Raw genomic sequence first — 22,132 nt, 5'->3', positions numbered from 1 at the left:
TAAAAATACTTTTTAATGTTTTATTTAAAGGGCTGGGTGTTTTCAAAACCCTGTCTTGAAAAAAAGTGTGTGTGTGTGTGTGTGTGTGTGTGTGTGTGAATGTATGCACACATATTCAGGTGCCCACAGAGGCCAGAAAAACACAGCATTAGGTTCCTTGGAGATGGAGTTGAAGGCATCTTAAATCGTCTGAAAGCTCTGAACTCTGTCTTTGTGACTGAGCAGCCAGGTTTTTTTTTATTATTATTATTTTAAAGGCAGGATCTTACTATGTAGCCCTAGCTGTCCTGGAACTCACTGTGTAGACCAGGCTGGCCTCGAACTCACAGAGATATACCTGGATCTGCCTTCTGAGTGCTCAGATTAAAGGCATGCACTCTCATCCCTGACCTTGGGTCTTTGTTTTTGAGACAAGGTCTCACATAGAACAGGCTGATCTCAAACTTGCTGTGTAGCCAAGAATGACCTCGAATCCCTGATCCTGGTGCTCAGGCTCTGCAGTGCTGGGATGTCGTACAATGCACCACATCACCTGGGTTTATGTGGTGCTAGGAATGGAATCCAGGGCTTCACGCATACTAGGCAATCATTCTACCAAATAAGTCACACCCCAGCCCAAAGTCTGGGTTTTTATTGAAACTTGAGGTATGTCATTATAGGGGCCAAGGGCTCTCTCCAGATCCTGTAGACCCCAGGCAAGTGCCTACATTCAGGCTTGTGTTCATTGCTAGTTGGGAATGTTGGACTAAAACCAACTATCATGGTATTCTTTAAACAGTCTTTCAAGTTTATTTCATTTATCTAAAAATATTTTGGGTCAGGCATGGTTGTCTTTAATCCCAGCCCTCAGAAGGCAGCCAGGGGGAATTTCAGCTAGTTTGAGGCCAGTCTGGTCTGCATATAAATTATATATTTGATTGCATATGTGTGCATGTGTGTGAACCTACATACACATGTATGTGTGCGCATTCGTGTGTGCATGTGCTCATGCATTTATGTGTATGAGTGCATCCATGCATGCGTGTATGTGTGCCTATGTGCACACCTGTGTGTCTATGTGATCATGCGTGTGTGTGTGCTTGCACGTGCATGTGACTGAAGACAGGAGTGACTTCCGAGGCCAGCATTACCCGTTGCAGTAACTAGTTCAAGGGGAAACCTCAACTTACAGTGTTAAGGGGTCACGATGACTTAGTAGGAACTGTAGGAAGCCTGGATAAGGACCCCTGTGTTTTCTTGCCTGACTTGGCATCTCTATACATTTTATAGATTGTGGAAACGGAGGCCTTGAGTTGTCACATATGTTTATATGTGCTTCACGACATTGGATGTATCCAGGGCATGGGGATGCATCTCTGTGGCTCCTGTGAGTTGGGTCTTAGTCTAGAGCATCAGAGACAGTTTCTGAACTGTCTGAACTGACAGATAAATGGAAGGTGGCCTGGGTTTGTGGCTCCACTTAGCTGGTCCAGACCCTACCTCCTTGCTGGATTGGGCTGTTGACTCCCAGAGCTCTCCAGATTCAGCCCCAGGCTACTAGGTACCCAGGTCTCTCTGAACACCCTCATCCTATTCCAACCTTGCCTTCTTTCTGCTGGGACCTTATCTTGCCCAACCCACATCAGCACTGCAGACTAAGATCAACCTTCAATCAGTCTCCTCAGACGTGGGACCTGCCACAGGCTTGATCAGACCCTGGTCACATCCCAGTCTAGTTTCTTAATCCACTCACCGTGCAAAGCCAAGCAAGCTCCCTGCCTAGTCCAGTCCTGCTCTAGGCCACACGTTACCATGCTGCACCAATATCCTGGGCACAGCTCCATCACTTCCAGGTCAGCTCACCTCACTTAGAACAGCTAAACCCCTTGTTGATGTACCAAACTCCCGGGTGCAGCCCAAACACATGTCCATCCCTGCCCTATAGCTCCCCCTCCCCCCCCCCAGCCTACCTTGTCCAGCACACTCTAGCCCTGCCAAACCAAGTCCCTGGACACAAGTCTGCCAAGTTCACAGTCACATCCCTGTCCTGGCCCCACCACATCACACTCCAGCCACAGCGCCTTCCAAGTCCAGACTAATATAACCTCAGCACTTCTCAGGGGAACAAAGCTTGACTATCACCTGCCCACGCCCCCTTGGGGAGTTTAGCTACACCCCTACTCCGTCCTTCCTCACCAAGCTCCAGAGCACAGCTCAACCACTTACACCCACACCCCTACTCTGGCTTCATCCTATGTCTTCCCAACCGGACACTCTGCCTAGTCCCGCCTCTCCCTCTGCACCCAGGCTCTGGGCACTGCTGGATCATTCTCTGGTCAGAGTCGCTGCATAGACTGGCCAGGCTCATCACAACCATACCAACCATACCTACCCTGTCTAGTCCCGCCCTACCCGCTTCTTCACCGTGCCCAGAGCACATCCCAGCCATGCCCCTACTCTGAGTACCAGGTACTCAGACTCCGGTCTTGCCCCGCCTCACCCTTCTCTGATTCCGCCCACTGTATCCAACCACGCCCCCTGCTGTCTGCCCCGCCCTCCTGCCCCAAGTCCCAGAGTGTAGTGCAGCTTAACCACGGTCCTACCCTTCCTCGTCCTAGCCCCGCCCCACCACGCTCTAGCCCCGCCCCACCACGCTCTAGCCCCGCCCCTGACGACTCCAGCACTAAGTCCAGAACACAACCTGACCTCGCCCCGCCTCATCTCCCCTGGCCCCGCTCCTCTCGCCCCGCCCCGCTCACCCCTGTTCCTCCATCATCTCCTGCAGCTCCATGCACTTGAGCTCCACGCGCCGCTTGCGTTCGTGGTCCAGGATCTCCCGGTGCGCGCGCTTGACCAAGCCGGGCTCGGCGGCGCGCAGCTCCTCCTCCGGGCGCGGCCAGGTCCCGGACGAGGCGCCGGGCTGCGGGAAGCCGTTGGCGGCGTCGGGCGGGGATGGCAGGCCGGCAGCCCCATTGTTTACGGTGGAGGACATGACAACGGTCCTGGGCGGCAGGCCCTGCGGCACAGACAAAAACACAAGGCGGGGTGGTCACCTCTCGGCCATACGCTGAGCTTTCACTATACGACTTAATCCTGAAGGTTTAGGGCCCACTCGCGGCTCTAATCCGCTTGCTCTCAGGCTGTAGAGGGAGGAACGATGACAGGTTGGCACCGTCACTTCAGGACGTGAACGTATTTCACGATAGTCTTTTCCCATCTGTAAAGTGGGTGGGTGCAGACTGGGTCTTTGTGTTTTGTTTGTTTCCACTTGATTTTTTTTCTTAGACAAGTTCTCCTATATCCCAGCCTGGCCTCCAACTCTTTATGTGGTCAAGTATAACCTTAAACTTCTGGTCCTCCTGACTCGGTCTCCTAAGTGCTGGGGCTACAGGCACGTGCCACCCCACTGTGGTGGGATGTGGTGCTGGGGATGGAACCCAGGGCATTGTACATGCTAGGCAAGCGCATTACACACTGCCCCAGTCCCTCCAGTCCCAATGAACTTTAAAGAAAATCTATGGAACCAGACACACAGCTTGGAGGGTAAAGGCACCTGCCTAGCCTGATGGCTTCAGTTCAAAGCTCAGAATGCAAATCATGGAGAAAACTGACCTCCACACAGAACACAATAATAAGTATTACAAAACTTCTTCATCTCTTTCTTTTTTCCCCTTTGTGTAGCTCTGGCTGTCCTTGAACTACCTCTGTAGACCAGACTGGCTTCAAACCCAGAGATCTGCCTGCCTCTGTCTCCTGAGTGCTGGAACTAAAGGCGTGTGCCACCATACATAGCCTTTGAATATGAATACAAATTTAAAAAAATCTTATTTTCTGGTGTTGGGATCGAACCCAGGACTACATGAATGACAGGCTAGCAGTCTGCCACTTCAGCCTTTAATATATATAATATATAATATATATATATTAGTGATGCCTACGTTTAATCCCAGCATTAGAGAGGCAGAGGCAGAGGCAGACAGATTTCTGAACTTGAGGCCAGCCCGATTTTCAGAGTGATTTTTCGGGACAGCCAGGGTTACACAGAGAACCCTGTCTTAAAAACCAAGCCAAAACAACAATAACCAAATAAGCAAAAATAAGATATTACAGGGCTCGATAGTGCATGCCTTTGATTCCCAGCACTTAAGAGGCAGAGGCAGGCAGATCTCTGAGGTCAGCCATGTCTACAGAGTGAGTTCCAGGACAGTCAGAGCTACAAAGAGAAACTCTGTCTCTAAGAACAACAACAACAAAATAACGCGAAATAAAATAAAAGATATTAAGACTTATTTTCTTTTATGCGAGAGAGTTTTGCCTGCCTGCATGTATGTGTAGCACCCGTGTTGCTTAGCGCTTGAGGTCAGAAGAGGATAATAAATCCTTGGAACTGGATTTATGGGTAGTTGTCAACTACCATGTGGGGACTGGGAATCGAACCCCAGTCTTCTGCAAGAGCAACACACAAGTCCTCTGGTTCGCTGAGCCACCCCTCCAGCCCAGCTTCAGCCTTTCTGTTTGTTTGTAGTTCCTGGCATTCAAACCCAGGACCTGGTACCTGCTAGAGAAAGTGCTTAATATCTAAGCTGCACCTCCAGTCAGCAGGCTCATAGCCTGGGTGCTGTTCTGGTTCTCTTCAGTGTTCTGACTTCTGGTCTGCATCCACAGCAACCCTGCAGAAATGGAGGTTTCCCTACGTTTTATTCCCTTCCTACTCTGGGTGCAGTTTTCAGTTTCCACCACATCTGGCTAACTTTTCCAAAGCTAACATCACAGGGGGTAGTCTCAATAAGACTATCTCTTCCTTGTTCTGGAAACGCTGCCCCCAAAGACTGCCCAAGGTGACATGGAAAATTAGCTTTCCCAGCAGCCATGTCCTCTTGCGTGCTAGGGGTGGAGTGGGTCTGGAGGCAATAAATGCTAGGCCAAAAGTAGAACACACACACACACACACACACACACACACACACACACACACGACCTCTATCTTAACAGAGGGAACCGCCTCCTAAGCTATTCCCGGGTCCTTTCTCCAAGGCTCTCCTAGTTGCTAAGCAACTGAAGACCTCATTCTCAGGGTGTGGGATGTGAAGGATACAGGGAAGGGTTGGGCAAGTGCAGTTAGGAGCCATCTCAGCAACACCCTTTCCTCTCGCCGCACTGGGGATGGATTTGGGGTTTTGCACATGCCAGACGAGCACTGTACCATGTGAACTACAACCCCAGTCTCAATTAGCTTCTTTAAAAATGGCCTGGCTACCTGGCCTGGACAGATCGCTCAGAAGTTAAGAATGCTTGGTGCTCTTGCAGAGGACCTGGGTTCAGTTCCCAGCACCCATATTGGGCTGTTCACAGCAGTCTGTGAGTATAGTTACAGGGAAACCCATACCCCTTCTAGACTAGCAGACACACAAAAATAACCTTTAAAAAAATTCTTATTCTGGGGCTGGAGAGATGATTTAGAGGTTAAGGGCACTGGCTGCTCTTCCTGAGGTCCTGAGTTCAATTCCCAGCAGCCACATGGTGGCTCACAACCATCTATAATGAGATCTGGTGCCCTCTTCTGGTGTGCAGGCATACATGTAGGCAGAATACTATATATTAAATAAAATCTTTTTTTTAAAAAAAAAGGAGGAAAGAACCTCTTATTCTGGGCCTGAAGAGATGGCTTAGACATTAGGAGCACTGGCTGCCCTTCCAGAGAACGTGGGTTCAATTCTCAGCACCCACATGGCAGCTCACAGCTGTCTATAATGCCATTATATGAGATCTGGCTTCCCTTTCATGGATATACCTACAGGCAAAACACCAATGCGCATAAAATAGCAATTAATTATTTAAAAATTCATATCTAGCTGTGTGTGACACATTCCTTTAATCTCAGTGCCTGGAAGGTGGAGACAGGTGGATTTCTGTGAGTTGGAAGCCAGCCTAGTCTACATAATAAGTTTCAGGCCAGTTAGAGCTACATAGTAAGACCCTGTCTCCAATAAGTACATAAATGAGGATTAAATTTTCTACTCTTGCTGAGAACCACATCTATGGGAAAGTAGACAGGACTGTCCGAAGAAACTCTGCTCCTCTGCTCTTAGCTGTGTGACCTTGAGGATATTGCTGAGCCCCTGATTCCTAACTGCAGATAGGCACACCACCCACATTCTGTGGGCTAGGCCAGTTCCTGGGGGCTTAGAGAAGGAAGTTGTTCAAAGTGGTTAATTTTAATTGTCAATTTGATGTAATCTAGAGTCGTCATGTGGGAAAGGAGTCTCAGTGAGGGACTGTCCAGTTTAAGCTGGCTTGCCTCTCGTGGGGGTTATCTTAATTGAATTCTTTAAAGTGGGAAGGCCAGCCCACTGTGGGCGGCACCATTTCCTAGGCAGGGAATCCTGGACTGTTGAAGAGTGGACAGTGTGAGCTGCGCACTGGCACGCAGGCACCGATTCCTCGCGCTCTGCTCTTGGCTGGGAATATGATGAGACCAGTTGCTCCAGATCCCTAACACTCGACCTCCCTGCAGCGATGGGCGGTAACCTTGAATTGTGAGCTTTTCCCCCTTTAAATTGCTTTCTTCGGAGGCAATGCTTTTTTGACAGGGTCTCGTTATGTAGCTCTGACCTGGACCTTGCTTTGTAGACCAGGATGGCCTCAAATGTACAGAGATCTGCCTGCCTGTGGCTCTGAGTGCTGGGATTAAAGACTCGCAATACAACTTCTGATCTTTGTCAGAGTATTTAGCACAGCAACAAGGAATTAAAACACTGTCCAAATCCGTCTCTCTTCCTCTCCAACCTTGTCAATTCCCACTCCCGCCCGGAACAGCCCTGAATCCCAAACCCTGTTCTACTCAGGTACACACACACACACACACACACACGCACGCACGCAATAAAAATAAAACACAAAAATTTGATCCCGCCGGGCGGTGGTGGCGCACGCCTTTAATCCCAGCACTCAGGAGGCAGAGGCAGGCAGATCTCTGTGAGTTCGAGGCCAGCCTGGTCTACAAGAGCTAGTTCCAGGACAGGAACCAAAGCTACAGAGAAACCCTGTCTCGAAAATCAAAAAAATAAAAAATAAAAATTTGATCCCTCACCTCTCTCTTATGGCTCCCATTCATCCACTCATTCTCTTCCCCTGGTGTCATCTGCATCTCAGATCCTGCCGGGCCTCCCTGCCCCCAGACCCCTATCTTCCCTGAGCCCCCCTGGAAGATCACCCGGGGCCACATAGGCTGAGTCACGTCTTGACTTAGACTCGAGATGCCCTGGTATCTTGTCTTATCACCGTGACACAGTCCCGCCTCAGGGTCTAGCCACGTACATCTTCCCCACCAGGCCTGCCAACATCAGCCCACTCTCTCATCATTCTCTTTGTCTGTGAGACGCATTCACCCCATAGTCCGCACTGACCTTGAATCCCAGGTTCACCTTCCTCCTCCCTCAGCCTTCTGAGCACTACAACTTCAGGCTTTAGCCACCAGGCCGAGTTCCCAGGATGCCCTCTCCCAGACTCCTCATCAACGCTCATAGACGCCATCAGCTCTCAGGAGACTTTTCTTCCCTGCCGGCTGGCACCGTCCCCCGCAACCCCTTGACACTCGCTGCTGCCACTGTAGATTGGCAAGCCTAGGGGAGCCTTGGGGCTTCTGAATCCCTACTGCCAGTCAAGTGCCTGTGCGAGAGGAGCTCAGTGAGAGGGACTGAAGAAATCAAAGGCCATTACAGAGGGCCGATGGGATAAGAACACATGGCACAGTCAGTCCTGCGGTCGCACACTCTTCCCCTTGTTCTGCCTTCTTCTCCTTAAATTACTGTGATGGGGATGGAAGCCAGGGTCCTCCCCAAGCTTGGCAAGCTGTCTGCTCCTGAGCCACGCCCTCAGCCCCACACTGGGGGATTCTAGGCAGGGGCTCTACCACTGAGCCACACCCAGCCCCCTCACTGGGGGATTCTAGGCAGGGGCTCTGCTGCAGAGTTGGGCTCCCAGTCACTGGCAGGTATCTTATAGAAAAGCATTCTAGCACTGAGCAATGCTGCCATTTTGAAACTTCATCTCTTGCCACATTCTATTCTAAACCAGCCTCCAGCCCTTCACTCCTCCATTTGGTCTTGGCTCAGGTAGTTCAACTAGGTTAAATTTTTTGTTCTCTTCTCTACCCAAGGAGTGTCTATTCATCCTCTGGAGTCCCCCTGAAAGTGTTACCTCCCCCTGAAAGTTTTTCAGTTGGTAGGAAGTCTGAGTCACTCCCCTGCCATTTTAGTCTGAACCTCTGATATGGCACTGAGGTTCAAGTGTTTGCATCTGGCTGCCATGCCTGCCTATGGTCCCTGTAACTGGGGCACTGCCCTAGCTTCTCAGAGCGGATCCCACACTCACAGTGAGGAGGTTCCTGAGAGCTGTAGAGAGAGACTTCTGAGGCTTCAGCCCCTAGAACATATCTTTACTTTCTCTCTTTTTGGAAGTCGGATGCTTGAGATAGAATCTTGGTCTGTAGCCCTAACTGTTCTAAAATGATGTATGTAATACGGGTGAACTGACTTTCACTGATCCTCCTGCCTGCTTCAGCCTCCCAAGTGCTGGGATTACAGGCATGGGTCATTGCACCTGATTGACAGGCGTTTTCATCCTTTGCCCCTATACACCAAAAAGTGTCTCGTGTCGCCAAGACTGCCTTTGAAAGCACGTGGAGCTGAGGATGACTTTGAACTTCTGATCCTCTTTCCTCACCATCCCGAGTTCTGGGATTAGAGGTAGGTGCCACCCATGTATTATTGGCATCATCTTTTATAAAGTCATGTGAGCCTCCCAAGGAGAAGGTTACACTGTACTGATGTGAGCTAAAACACTTATAACAGTCCTGATCCTAAAATCTAAAATGAGCACCTTTGGGGGAGATCAACATGACCCTTCTGTGTAGGATCATGTGATGGACTGCAGCATAAACACAGAGACACTAAAAATACTGTTTAGAATGACCCACAGGGCTAGCGGGATGGCTCAGCGGGTTAACGGTGCTTACGGCCAAGACTGACGATCTGACTTTGAGCCTGGGAACCTATGCGGTGGAAGGAGAGAACCTACAGCCAGCGCTCTTAGAGTGTCCTCTGACCTCCGCACGTGCACTGTGGCCTGTGTGTCTGGGCACACACATACACAATTGAAATTAATTTAAAATGAAGAATAATTTATGGACTAAGTGGATAATATATACAGGAAACATAAATAGCTGGGCATGGTGATGCAATCTGTAATCCCAGTTTGGGAGGCTAAGGTGGGAAGGTTATGAGTTCAAGGCCAGTTTGGACTACAGGAGTACCTAAGAGACAGGGTTTATCTCAAAACAAAAAACAAAACAGAAAACAAACAAAACCCAAAAAACAAAACAGGGGCTTGGGCGATAACCCAGTGGGCAGAATGCTTGCTTTGTAGACAGTATGACCCAAGTTGGTTCCCCAGAAATCTCTTAAAACGTCAGGTGTACGGACGCATACCCCACCTTGTGGGGAAGGCGGACTCAGGTAGATCTTTGGAGTTCACTGGCCTACTTGAGCTCCAGGTCAGTGAAAAACACCTTCTCAGAAAACAAAAGCAAAAACCAATCAACTAAAACCAAAACCAAACCAAACAAGCAAAAAACAAAACCCAAAACCCAAATTGGACACTGGCTAAGAAAAGACACAAAAGACACATGGCGCTTATACAGGTACACATTCTCTCTCTCTCTCTCTCTCTCTCTCTCTCTCTCTCTCTCTCTCTCTCTCCAAATCTGGGAATGGAGATATGGTTCAGTTGGTAGAGTCTTGCTTAGCATGTGTGAAACCCCAGGTTCCATTCCCAGTACCACATAAACCAGGTTTGGTGGGGCACGCCTGTCATTCTAGCACTCGAGAGGTGGGGGGCAGGAGGATCATAAGTTCAAGGTCACCTTGGGCTACCTAATGAGTTCTAGGATACAGGACACACAACCCCATCTGAGACAAAAAGGGGGGATGGATGGGATACAGCTTAGGGGTTGAATGCTTACCTAGTCTTCACAAGGCTCTGAGTTAAATGCTCACACACATAAACACATTCCAAAATCTGCAAAAAATACAGTTGAAATTGGGAACATTTCTGGGCCCTAGTATTTTTTTGATAAGGGAGCTATACTCTGTCTTTTGTTCTATTGATTCACCTGTATTCAAAATAGAGGTTAAATAACATAATGTGCGTAGGTTTATATTGGAGGACCACAGTGTCCTACCCTGCTCCAGCATGCTTGCTTAGTGAGTGGATGGAACAGCGACACCCTGAAGACCAATTTCCTGAGGACACAGTCTGGAGGAGCTCACAAATATAGTCACAGTCCAAACGACCGAACAGATGGAAACAAAGAAACGAATGTGTAAAGGTAGGGAAGGATTTGGGGAAATAGTACATGTTGAATCTCGCTCCCCCCACAACTAACTTTCTAAAATTGGAATGGGTTAGGCAGTGCTTAGAAGTAATATATTTAGGAAGCATTGAGGGATTTTCATTGATCATATACCCAATTTAAGTCAATATGACAAGGAGGATGCCAGAAGTCCAAGCTATCTTCAGCTACATCAACAAAAATATTGAGAAGCGAGCAGATGAGAAGACACAGGTAGCCAGAATCCCCATCGTCACACATCTGAGGGACCGCAGAGGATTCAGGTCACACTGGGCTAAGACTTCTGCTAAGAATTCTGATAGCTGTTGTCAGATTTGGCAAACAAAAACATGTGCTTCCTCGTTAAATAAAATTTGAATTTCATGAAGTTCATATTTGGGACAGGCTTCTAAAAATTATTCATTGTTTCTCTGAAGTTCAGATCTAATTGGGTGCCCTGTATTTTATATGTCAATCAACCTGTGATACATCTGAGATCCAAATCTCGGGAGGTGAGATTATTATAGTTCCCTAGGTGATGCACTTTTGTTTTTTTCCCTCTCTTTCTTTCTTTTGACAGAGCCTCACTACATAGCCAAGCGTGGCCTGAAACTCTCTCTTTTAAGATAAAAAAAATTTGAAACTGAGTCTCAAGTGCCCAGGTTGTCTTTGAACTAACTATTGCAGCCAAGGATGATCTTGAACTTCTGGTCCTCCTGCCTCCGTCTTCCAAATGCCAGACAGATTTTTTTTTCTCTAGAACTTTTGATCTTCCTCCCTTAGCCTTCTGAATGCTGGGTTCACAGGTTCAAGCCACAACCTCTGGCTTTTCCTTCTAAGTTGTGGCCATGAATGAATGTTTGGGGAATACTACCTCAGGACATAATAGCTTGCAAACAGCACAAGCTGCCTTTAATATTGGCAGTCTGTTGTCGGGGGAGTTTCTGTCCTGCCCAGTTCCCACAGTCGTTAGGTCCCAAAGAATCACACAGAGGTCTACATTAGTTATAAACTGATTGTCCTATTAGCTCAGACTTCTTATTAACTCTTATAACTTATATTAGCCCATTATTCTAGTATATGTTAGCCACATGGCTTGGTACCTTTTTTAGTGGGGCGGGTCACATCTTCCTTCTTCTGTGTCTGGGCAGGACTGCAGAGGACTGGGCTTCCCTCTTTCCAGAATTTTCCTGTCCTCATTGACCCGCCTCTACTTCCTATCTGTCTGTCCTTCAAAGTTACTCATGGTATGGTTGCTCTAGTGCCCTCTAGAGGAAAACCCAGGAACGAAGGTTGGAAAGGAGATGTTTAAAATGCCGTCTGTGTGGGGTTTGGGGAGGGTGAATTGGAATGACTGGCATGATGGTGGGAGCTCCTCCTGGAGAAGTGTGACTCCCCCTTCTCTTTCTCATTTTAAAATCTGCATTTAGTGTGTGTGTGTGTGTGCGCGCGCGCGCGCGCACGCGCGCGCACGCGCTTTCGCCGTGGCACAAATGCGGAGGGCAGAGGACAACTTGGGAGAGTTTGTACTTTCCTTCCACCATGTGGGCCCTGGGAATTGAACGCTGGTTGTCAGGCTTGCTGGAAAGTGCCTTTACCATCTTGCTGATGTCTCTCTTCTTTTTTGACAGGGTCTCGTGTAGCTCAGGCTGGACTCAAACCCTCTATGTAGTCAAGGATAACCTTGAAATTCTGGTCATCCCATCTCCACTTCCCAAGTGCTCGGATCACAGCTTCATACAAGATAGACAAGCAGTCTACCAGCTGAGCTACATCCCAGCCCTGCTTTTCCCCACCCCTCTTCCCATGCTAATTTGCTTTTGGAACAGGGTCTGGCTATGTACCTCCGGCTGACCCTGGACGTGCAAGTTTTCTGCTTTGGACTCCAGAGCACTGAAATTACAGGTATGTGCTAACACCCTGCCCCGTTGTCTGTAAAATGGGGCCCAACATAAGTCCTTCCTCTCAAAGAGGTTATGAAGAGCAAAGAAACTGATCTGTGTACAATTTATGTGCCAGTTAGCTGTGGACACCTACAGTCCCAGTACGTGGGAGGCTGAAGCAGTAAGACCATGAGTTCAAGTTCAGTCTGTGATATAAGGTGAGTTCCAGGATAGACTGGGCTGCCTTACAGCGAGACTGTGTCTCTGTCTCAAAACAAACAAACATGCGTACATCGATGGGGGATGTCGCTTAGTCGCTTAGTACCATGCAAAAAGCCCTGGTTTTGATTTCCAACAGAAACCCACTGTGATGTCCCAAACTTGCAACCCAAGCATTCAGGAGGATAAAGTGTTCAACACCATCCTCAGCAACAGAGGGAATTTGGAGTCACCCTTGGCTATATGAGATGATGAGCTATGGAGAAGGAAAGGAGGAAAAAGGGAGGCAGAGGAGGGAGGAGACGCCACGGTGAGCCGCAAGAGCTGGAAGCCAGGAGAAGCTGGCATCTCCCGGCAGCGAGAGGGTTACAGCGGCTTCCTCCCAGCCGCCTTGGTGTCTCTGGGGAAGAGCTGGAGCTGCTGTTTGTTACCCAACCGTCCAGAAGACACTGCTGCAGCTGGGAGGAAAAGACCAAACTGCTTCCTTTCAATTATTCAGCGACTGGAGCTTCCTGGGGCCCCTGCTGGAGCCGGAGGAAAATCTTGGCGGGAGCATCTTCCACTAGGGCACCTGGGCTGGAGCCAAGGTGGGACCTGGGGGAGAGATAGGCAGCCTGGTTTGTGCAGTGCTGGGACCTCAGTGCTGTGCCTTGACAGCCGGCCTCATGGTCCCTTCTCCTGCCCGCCTCTGTTCAGTCTAGGCCTCTGTCTAACCACCTGGGCTGGGCCAGGGTTTGGCCCCACCCCTTCCCTGCAGCTTCAGTCTCTGCTGTTGAACATGATGATCGCACATAGCCTAGGAGAAAGCATAGGCTGTCCTGAGAGTATGTGGGTTTGGGCAACCTGTCCAGAGAGAGGCTAGCTCCCATCTCCCCTGCTATATTCTGCACTATTCGGAACCATCAGCCGATACCGTTCCTTGTGTCTGGAATGCCCCATCTTCCATTCATTCTGCCGAAATGGCAATGTCACCTCTTCTCTGAAGCCTCCAGAGACTTTCTAAAATATGTCCTTCTGGGGGATGTGCCTCTGGGGCCACCTTTTGACTTCTGCTCTTGTTCTGCTATGCTCTATCTCTGGCTGAGTGGCAGGCATCTTTGCTTGTCTGTTTATGTATTATTTATTGTCTTGTGTAGCTCAGGCTGGCCTTGAGCTCCTTCTGTAGCCAAGGATGGCCTTGAACTCCTGATTCTTCTGCCTCTCCTTCCTGAGTGCTGGGGATACAAGCGTTAATCAACACACCCAGTGTCAGCTGTACCCAGAATCAAACCCAGGGCTTTGTGCACACTACCGCTACCAGCCAAGCCACGTCCCCAGCCCTGTTTTTGAGATAGTGTCTCACTAGGTAGCCCTGGCTAGCCTGGGATTCACTTTGTAGACCAGTCTGGCCTCAAACTCACAGAGCTCTACCAGCCTCTGCCTCTCAAGTGCTGGGATTAGGGGTGTGTGCTACCATACCTAATTTCTTATTCTGGACTTGACTCATGATTCGTGTGTCTCAGTCTCTTATGTATTGGGATTACAGACATACACTACAATGCCCAGCTTAGTCGAGGTCTCTCTAAAAATGGTTAGTTAGTCTATCTTCCTGTTCTTAGTGTCTGGTAGGGGCCTTCACACAGGGCAGCCAGCTGTGACCATCTCAGTGCCTGGAGGTGGAAGCAGGAGGATCAGTAGTTTGAGGTCAGCCTTGGCTACATAGTGAGTTCAAGGTCTGCCCCATGCTGCGTGAGTGAGACCTTATGTCAAAATAAACAAATAAAGCAAAAATCCAACCTGGGGCAGGCAAATGGCTTAGTGGAGGAGGCTGCTTGCCACCAAGGCTGAGGACCTGAGTTCAGCCCCCAACACACATGGTGGGAGAGAGAAGTGACTCCTGTAAGTTGTCCTCTTACCTCTGCATGTGTGTGTCATGGTACACGCCAACTAACTAACTGATGAACTAACTGTAAGAAAAATCTAGCCCGTGGGGCTGGAGAAAGGGCGTAGCAGTTCAGTGCACTGGCTGCTCTTCCCAAGGACCAGGGTTCAAGTCTCAGTACCCACATGGTGGCTCACAACTGTCTGTAACTCCAAGATCCAAGATCTGATACCCTCACGCAGACATACATGCAGGCAAGACACCAATGCACATTAAAGAAAGAAAGAAGGAAAGAAAGAAGGAAATGAATGAATAAAGAAGGAAAGAAATCAGCCTGTGCTTGCAGTGGTAGGGAACTCACTGCCTGTGTGTTATTACTGTCACCTGTCATATCTGGGGACTTCAGCAGAAGCTGTTCTTAGTCCTTGCTCCCAACGTCCAGTCTGCGTACTTCTGACGCTTACACTGTCGTCCCCGTCACAAGGCTGGGAAGCCGGCCCAGCATCTGAATGAGACAGGAAGGACTTGTCTTCTAGCCAAGCTCCTCCCCCTATTCTAGAGCTTCCAACTTGAATCCCAGAGCAGAAGCTGAGATGGCAGATTCCCAGAGCCAAGGTGGCCTCCACTATGTGCTTGCCGAGGAGAAACTACAGTCTGGGTCACGCAACCCAAGTGACCCCAGTGCAGACTACCGAAGTCCAGAGTTGGCCATACAGAGCTTTGTATGGGACAGACCCCACCACACCAGGAGCTCAGACGAGCATCATCAACCAGGGGCGACAGATACTCTACACTCCAGGCTTACAGACCCTGGAATAGACCAGAACAGGTAATACTGCTCTCGAACCCCACACAGACCCCCCCCCAAATCAGCAGACAGCCATCGACACCAGAGCTGCGGGCTTAGGGTGTGGCTCAGTTGCTACTGCTTGTTTAGTGTCCACAAAGCCTTGAGTTCCATCTCCAACACAGCATTCCACTTGTGATCCCAGCACTTGAGAGGTAGAGGCAGGAGGATTAGCATTTCAAGGTCACCCTCAGTGGCTAGTCGAGAAGGTTTGGTTCCGCAGGTAAAGGCACTCGCTTCCAAGCCTGAGTTTGGTTCCCCAGAACCCACATGGTTCAAAAGAGAGAAGTGACTCTCATCCTCTAACCTCCGCAGATAGGCCTTGCTATGGTGTGTGCACTTGCGCATACGTGCACGTTTGTATATGCACACATGCATAAAAATAATCCTCAGCTATACAGGCAGTACAAGGCCAGTATTGAAAAAATGAGATCCTATCTTAGCTTCATGGTGGATTAAGGTGCACACCTTTAATCCCAGCACTCGGGAGGCAGAGGCATGCAGATCTCTGTGAGTTCGAGGCCAGCCTATAAAAACTAGTTCCAGAATAGCTAGGGCTATTACACAGAGAAACCCTGTCTTGAAAAAAAAAAAGAATAAACTGTGATCCTATCTCAAAAATAAAATAAAGGGTTAGAGAAAGGATTTAATTGACAAAATGTATGGAAAGCTCCCATCTCAGATGTGGAGCTGGAGCCGTGGCTCAGCAGTTCCAGGCCTTCAGTTCCCAGCACCCTGCAGGGCAGTACACAACCATATGCAACTCTAGCACCAGAGTATCCAGTGCCTCCAAGGGTCCAGTGTTTTCTGGCCTCTGAGGGCATCCACACACCCATGGATGCACACAAACCAATTTAAAAGGTCTTAAGGAGAAAAGCTGGACATGGTTGCTGGGCATGGTGGTGCACGCCTTTAATCCCAGCACTCAGGGGGCAGAGGCAGGCAGATCTTTGAGTTTGAAGCTAGCCTGGTCTACAGAGTGAGTTACAGAACAGCCAGAACTACACAGAGAAACCCTGTCTCAAAAAAACAAAAACAAATAAGCAACAAACAAAAATGCAAAACCGGGGAGTGTGCATTTGCAATCCCTGGCGAATCCCTGGTGCTTCCTGCCCAGCTAGTCTGCCTGAGCCCCAGGGTCAGTGAGGCCCTGCTTTTAAAATAAAGAGGGTGCCATGTGAGAAACAAAATTTAAGACTGTCATCTAGTCCCATACACAAGGCACAAATGTGCGTGCACCCACACACACATACACACACCTGCACATACCACACATGCACACTTGCACATACCATATACACACCTGCACATACCACACACACACACACCTGCACATATCATACATTACCTGAACATACCGTACACACACACCTGCAAAAACCACACACACCTGCACATACCATACACACTTGCACATACCTTCACATACCACATACACACCTGCGCATACCATACACACACCTGCACATACCACATACACACCTGCACATACCGTACACATACACACACATACCTGCTAATACCACACATGCACACCTGCACATACCATACACACAACTGCACATACCACATACACACCTGCACACACCATACATACCTGCACATACCGTACACATACACCTGCACATACCACACACACACATCTGCTAATATCACACATGCACACCTGCACATATCATACACACACCCGCACATACTATATTCACACCTGCACATATCACACACACGCACACACACACCTACACATACCACACACATACCTGCACATTCCACAATACATCCCTGAACATACCACAATACACCCCTGCACATACCACACACATATGTGCACACACCACACACATACCTGCACATGTCACACACTGAACAAACAAACAAATATATAAGTAAACGGAAGTTGTTGGGAGGTGATGTGTCAACTCAGAAGCTATTGGTAGGAGAGGCGAGTACTGCCAGACAGCTGGTTTCTCCCTTTGGAGAGTGTTGGTGGAGTCTGGGGCAGATGCCGCCTCCATCCACATAACCTCACTATGGAAAATTCCCTCTATTGACTTGCCTCTAATCAGGCAGGCTGCCCTGGGCATCCCCCTCAGGTTCCTGCTGGGCCAGCTGAGATCAAAGAGAGAGCCAAAGAGAGTTGGGCTGGGGGCTGGAGCATCGCCTGCCTTTCCTATTGATCCAGATGCGACTCTCGTTGCTAGGCAACAGCCTCCAGTCTCTCCCGGTCCTTCCTCCCCCCAGGGGCGGCAAGATTGGGCAGTAAAGGGAGTAAGAGACAGAAAGAGACATCACGTTCGTTCCCTGTGTCTTTCCACACTAACGGTCTCTGTAATCAAGCCTGGAGTCCTCTTCCTGCTGGGGAAGCACTTCTGTGCCGGGAACTCCATTTTCTCACCAAATAGACCCCTTTATCTTGCCACACATTTATATGCATCTCTGGTTACTAAAACTCCACATGCTCACTGCACCAAACGGGGAGGGAGGATGTAGTCTTTTAGGAAAACCAGAGACTCACCACGAAGGTTCAGGGAGGGGGAGGGGAGAAATGAAGGGGTCTATAGAAAAATCAAGGCAAGACTCGGGCTCAAGCAGGGGTGGACACATCTGTAATCCCAGAACTTGGGAGGTGGAGGCCAGAGCGTTAAGACAGCGGTCCCAATAAGGCAAATTCACACAAAAGAGAAAATTCACCGAAACGAGACTGCAGGCTCCTGCGTCCTTTCTCTGCTTTCCACTTGGATTTGATGATTTGATTTGGGGAAAAAGTCTCTGAAGACAAATTCACACTCGCATTTTTGAGTGGGTTGACTTTTTTTTTCCTCTCTTCTTAAAACGTGGGATGAATTTTATAGTAATTTTTCTTGTTGTTTCAAGTGCTGTAATCTAAAACGGTAAGTCATGTTTTTTCAACAGGCGTCAAAATGCACTGTGGGCCTGGGGGGCTGAAACTGACTAAACAATGCAAACCAGCTCCTCTCATCGGGGCTCCTTCTTTGCACATTTTATCAGCCCTATTCTGCTCATATTTCCTCAGGTTTTATTTTTTGGTGTTTCATGACAGGGTCTCTCTGTGTAGTACTGGCTGTCCTAGAACTCACTCTGTAGACCAGGTTGGCCTCAAGCTCAGAGATCCAACTGCCTCTGCCTCCCAGGGATTAAAGGCACGCGCCACCATCTCCCAATGACTTGGCTTTATTCTTTTTTTTTTTTTTTTTTTTTTTTTTTTTTTTAGTTTTTCACTTTTCTGGGTTTTTAAAAAAGTTGGGTGTGTATGGCACACCCCAGCAGTTGTTATAGGGTGACCTACTTATAGCATATTTAGAATTAGGTCTCTCTTCAGGAGGACTTCCCTTACAGATGGGGGAAGGAGAGTTTTCCTCTTTCCCTTGGTTCCTTTTTATTTTATTTTATTTTATTTTTTAGTTCGTGTACATCCCAGTGAAGGTTTGCTAGTGGAGGCCACATCCCAGACACCATTCCTCAGGAGCTGTCCACCCTGGTTTGTATTTTTATTTTTTAATTAATTTTTTTGGGTTTTTGTTTGTTTGTTTTTCAAGACAGGGTTTCTCTGTGTAACAGACTTGGCTGTCCCAGAACTCACTCTGTAGACCAGGCTGTCCTTGAACTCACAGAGACCTGCCTGCCTCTGCTTCTTGAGTGCTGGAATTAAAGGTACGAGTCACCAAACCTGGCCTACCTTGGTTTTTGAGATGGGCCCTTCACGGGGAATACAGCTCATCAACAAAGCTAGGTTTGCTGGGCAGTGAGCCCCAGAGATCCTCCTGTTTCCATCTCCCTTGCGCTGGAGTCACAATTATGCCCTGCCACGCCCAGCTTTGGGCATCAAATTCAGGCTCACACATGTGTAGCAAGCACTTTACCGACAGATCCATCCCCCAGAGGCCCTACCCACTACCCACTCCCCCACCCCGACTGTTTCTTTCAAACCTTTTCTTTCTTTGCTAGGCTGTGTCCCTCTGCTGCCCAGGCTAGCCTCGAACTATGTAACCCAGGAGGTCACTGAGCTTGTGACTGTCATGCCTCAGCCTCCCAACCACCATCCCCAGATATCAAACCTTTGTTGTTTCGTTTTATCTGAAGCTGGAGGATGCTTTCATTACAATGTTGAGAGAGAATGAAAACCACAACAGGGCAGGCAGGCTCATGGCCCCGCAGCTGTTGGCGCGGGGGTGGAGAAGAGGAAGGAAAAACCGCGCAGAGCAGGGGATACACGTGGGCTGGTGTATCAGAGAGAAAGGGAGAAAGGGCAGCAGGAGAACTTCTTTTCTGAGCTCTAACTCACAAAGCAGGCAGCCTCAGCCAGGCTGCGTGGTAGAGGCGCCATACATAGCTGCCTCAAACCATTTAAAAAAACAAATTGATTAAAAGATTGTGTGCTCACACACACACTCACACATGCACACACACACGCACGCGCGCACACACACTCACACATGCACACACATTCACACACGCACACACACTCACACACACACATGCCATAGCAAACACACGGATGTCATCTGACAGCCTGGAGGATCCAGTTCTGCCCTTCCACTGTGTGAGTCCCAGGGGCTTGAACTCAGGCCATGTCGGGCTTGGTGACAAGGAATTTTACCCATTGAGCCATCTCACCAGCCCCAAGCTCTTTCTTAAACATCCAAGGGAGAAGAGACCACCAAAGCACTCAAAAGCTCAGCAGGCTACCCAGGAGGGGCTCGGACAGACCCAGGATGGTTGCTGGAAGCCCTTGGTCCCGGCCCTGCCTGCCACCTGCTCAGTCTCAGCTCTAGAGCATTCTGACAGTTCCTTCCGAGACCTCTGCCCAGTGCTCGACACACACTTCAACTCTGAGAGGCACGGCTTTTCAGGGTCCTTGACAAATGGTAACCAATTAATGTCAATTAATCTGATTATCCTAAATAGTTAATTAAGCAGTTAATTAACAGCATCGTTGACAATAACCCGTGGATCCCTCGGGGATGGGAAGTGGGGCTATGAAGGAGGCCCTTGATTCTCTGGGAAGGAAGGGGCGAGTCTCTTGATGTCACGCCAGGGGAGATGGGTACTCATGCCTTCCTATGCCTGCCTTTCTTGCTTTGCCATCAACAAGGAATCTCCATCACCACTTGGGAACCGACTCGTGCAGTGAGCTCTGCCTAGACCCTGGCCAGGGTGGAAGGGTGATAATGAGCTGGGTCTACAAGCACAGGTCTGTCATCCCCAGAGACCAATAGCTTCAGGCCTGCCTGGGCAACTTGGTGAGTCTGTCTGCAAGTCAAAAGCAAAAAGAGTGCGGAGGATGTAGCTCAGTGGAAGAGCTCCTGCTTAGAATCCCTTCGTGAGGGTCTAGGGCTGCTGCGCAGAGGGTGGTCACTTGTTCAGCATGCGCAAGGTCCTGGGGTCAGTTCCCAGTAGAGGAGACGTCTGTGGGAGAGGCCAGGAGAGGAAGGGAAATTGCATCTGTCTGGCTAAGGTTCCAGAGCCGACTCTCTGTGTCTGATGCCTCCTCCTTCCCAGAACACGTGCCTCATAGCTTATCACCTTCACCAGGGCCATGGACTCCTCAAGTTGCACAGTAGCCTGGATGGGAATGGCCAGCCTCCAGGCCCCTCAGAAGAGGAGGGAATGTGCCACCCTAATGTCAACCTATGCAGCATGGGGACCTTTGACAACGACACATGGCTCAGGTCCTTGCCTTTAAATGGCACCGAGCCCAAGCACCTGGGCTCGAGGCCCATGCCTCCGTTTCCCTCAGGTGGGAACCCCTACTTTGTAGGGTGTTGTGAGGATGAGAGGGATGCATGAACCCAGGTGGCAGAGCCTGGCACCTGGGAAATGCAGAACAGGGAACCAAGAAGAATGAAGAATGAGAGTAGAGATGTCAAGGGCCGAGCCAGAGGAGCCTCAGGGACACACAAGAGACACCTTGACTTGATATACCTCACAGAAGCTGTCTGAGCAGAGCCTGGAGATGAAGGAGGCAGAGGAGGAGGAAGGAGGGCATTTAGGGCAGAGGGAACCACATATTTAAGAATGGGACAAGAATTCTCAACTATTCAAAAAGAACTTATTTTGGAATGCAACCCAAGGCCCTGGTGTGCACCAGGCAGATGCTCTACCGCTGAGCCACACTCCCAACTTTGTAATTTTTGTTGAGACAAGGTCCAGGCTGGTTTCGAACTCTCCATCCTACAACTTAGTTTCCTAAGTATTAGAATTATTCTTTTACATTTTTATTTTCTCTTAGCTTTCTGGTGCTGGGAACCCAGGGCCTTTCTATGCTACGTAAGTGCTCCCTATGCTAGGTGAGTGCTCCCTATGCCAGGTGAGTGCTCCCTTGCTAGGTGAGTGTTCCCCTGCTAGGTGAGTGCTCCCTATGCCAGGTGAGTGCTCCCTTGCTAGGTGAGTGTTCCCCGTGCTAGGTGAGTGCTCCCCATGCTTGGTGAGTGCTCTACTGCCAAGATCCATTTCCAAATGCTCTGCTTCCCAACTCTGTATGTGTACTAGCATCCGGGTGCTTTAATATTTGACCCTTTTCCAGGCAGTGATACAACCTTTAATACCAGCACTCAGGAGGCAGAGGCAGGTGGATCTCTGTGAGTTAGAAGCCAGCTTGGTCTACAGAGTGAGTTCCAAGAGAGCCTGGGCTACACAAACACTGTCTCAAACAAAACAAAACAAAATTGACCCTTAGACTCGCTCATTTAGGTTAGGTCGTAGGAATTTTCATATCACGGACTCTTCTAGAAACATAGAAGCAGGTATGCTGTATCATCAGATCATGCTGCAGTGAATTTGGGTGTCCCGGATTGGTCCCAGGTCATGTGACTCGTGTCCTGAAAACATATTTCCGCCCTCCCAGTCTCCATCTGTCTAAATCATGCTCGCCCTTCTCCAAACAGTTCTGTCCAGTGGGTCCCCGCTGGGAATGTTCTTTGTGTTCTCTGCTG

General features: G+C 49.2%; 1 protein-coding gene across 2 annotated transcripts in view; it reads right to left on the bottom strand.

Moving 5' to 3' along the window:
• The window catches only part of Srrm3 (serine/arginine repetitive matrix 3), a 37,211-nt gene extending 34,240 nt beyond the window's left edge, over window positions 1–2,971 (bottom strand). For both annotated transcript variants that reach the window (XM_050129324.1, XM_050129323.1), the window contains exon 1: window positions 2,739–2,971. In XM_050129324.1, coding sequence (XP_049985281.1) covers window positions 2,739–2,971 — 233 coding nt within the window. The remainder of the gene's footprint in view (window positions 1–2,738) is intronic.
• Between the last annotated feature and the right edge of the window lie 19,161 nt (window positions 2,972–22,132).

The sequence above is a fragment of the Alexandromys fortis genome, unplaced genomic scaffold, assembly GCF_014885135.2.
Source record: "Alexandromys fortis isolate MF-2015 unplaced genomic scaffold, M_Fortis_MF-2015_v1.1 scaffold_312, whole genome shotgun sequence".
Classification (NCBI taxonomy): domain Eukaryota; kingdom Metazoa; phylum Chordata; class Mammalia; order Rodentia; family Cricetidae; genus Alexandromys; species Alexandromys fortis.
The sequence above is the reverse complement of the archived record's forward strand: the minus strand, read 5'-3'. Positions and strand labels throughout refer to the sequence as shown.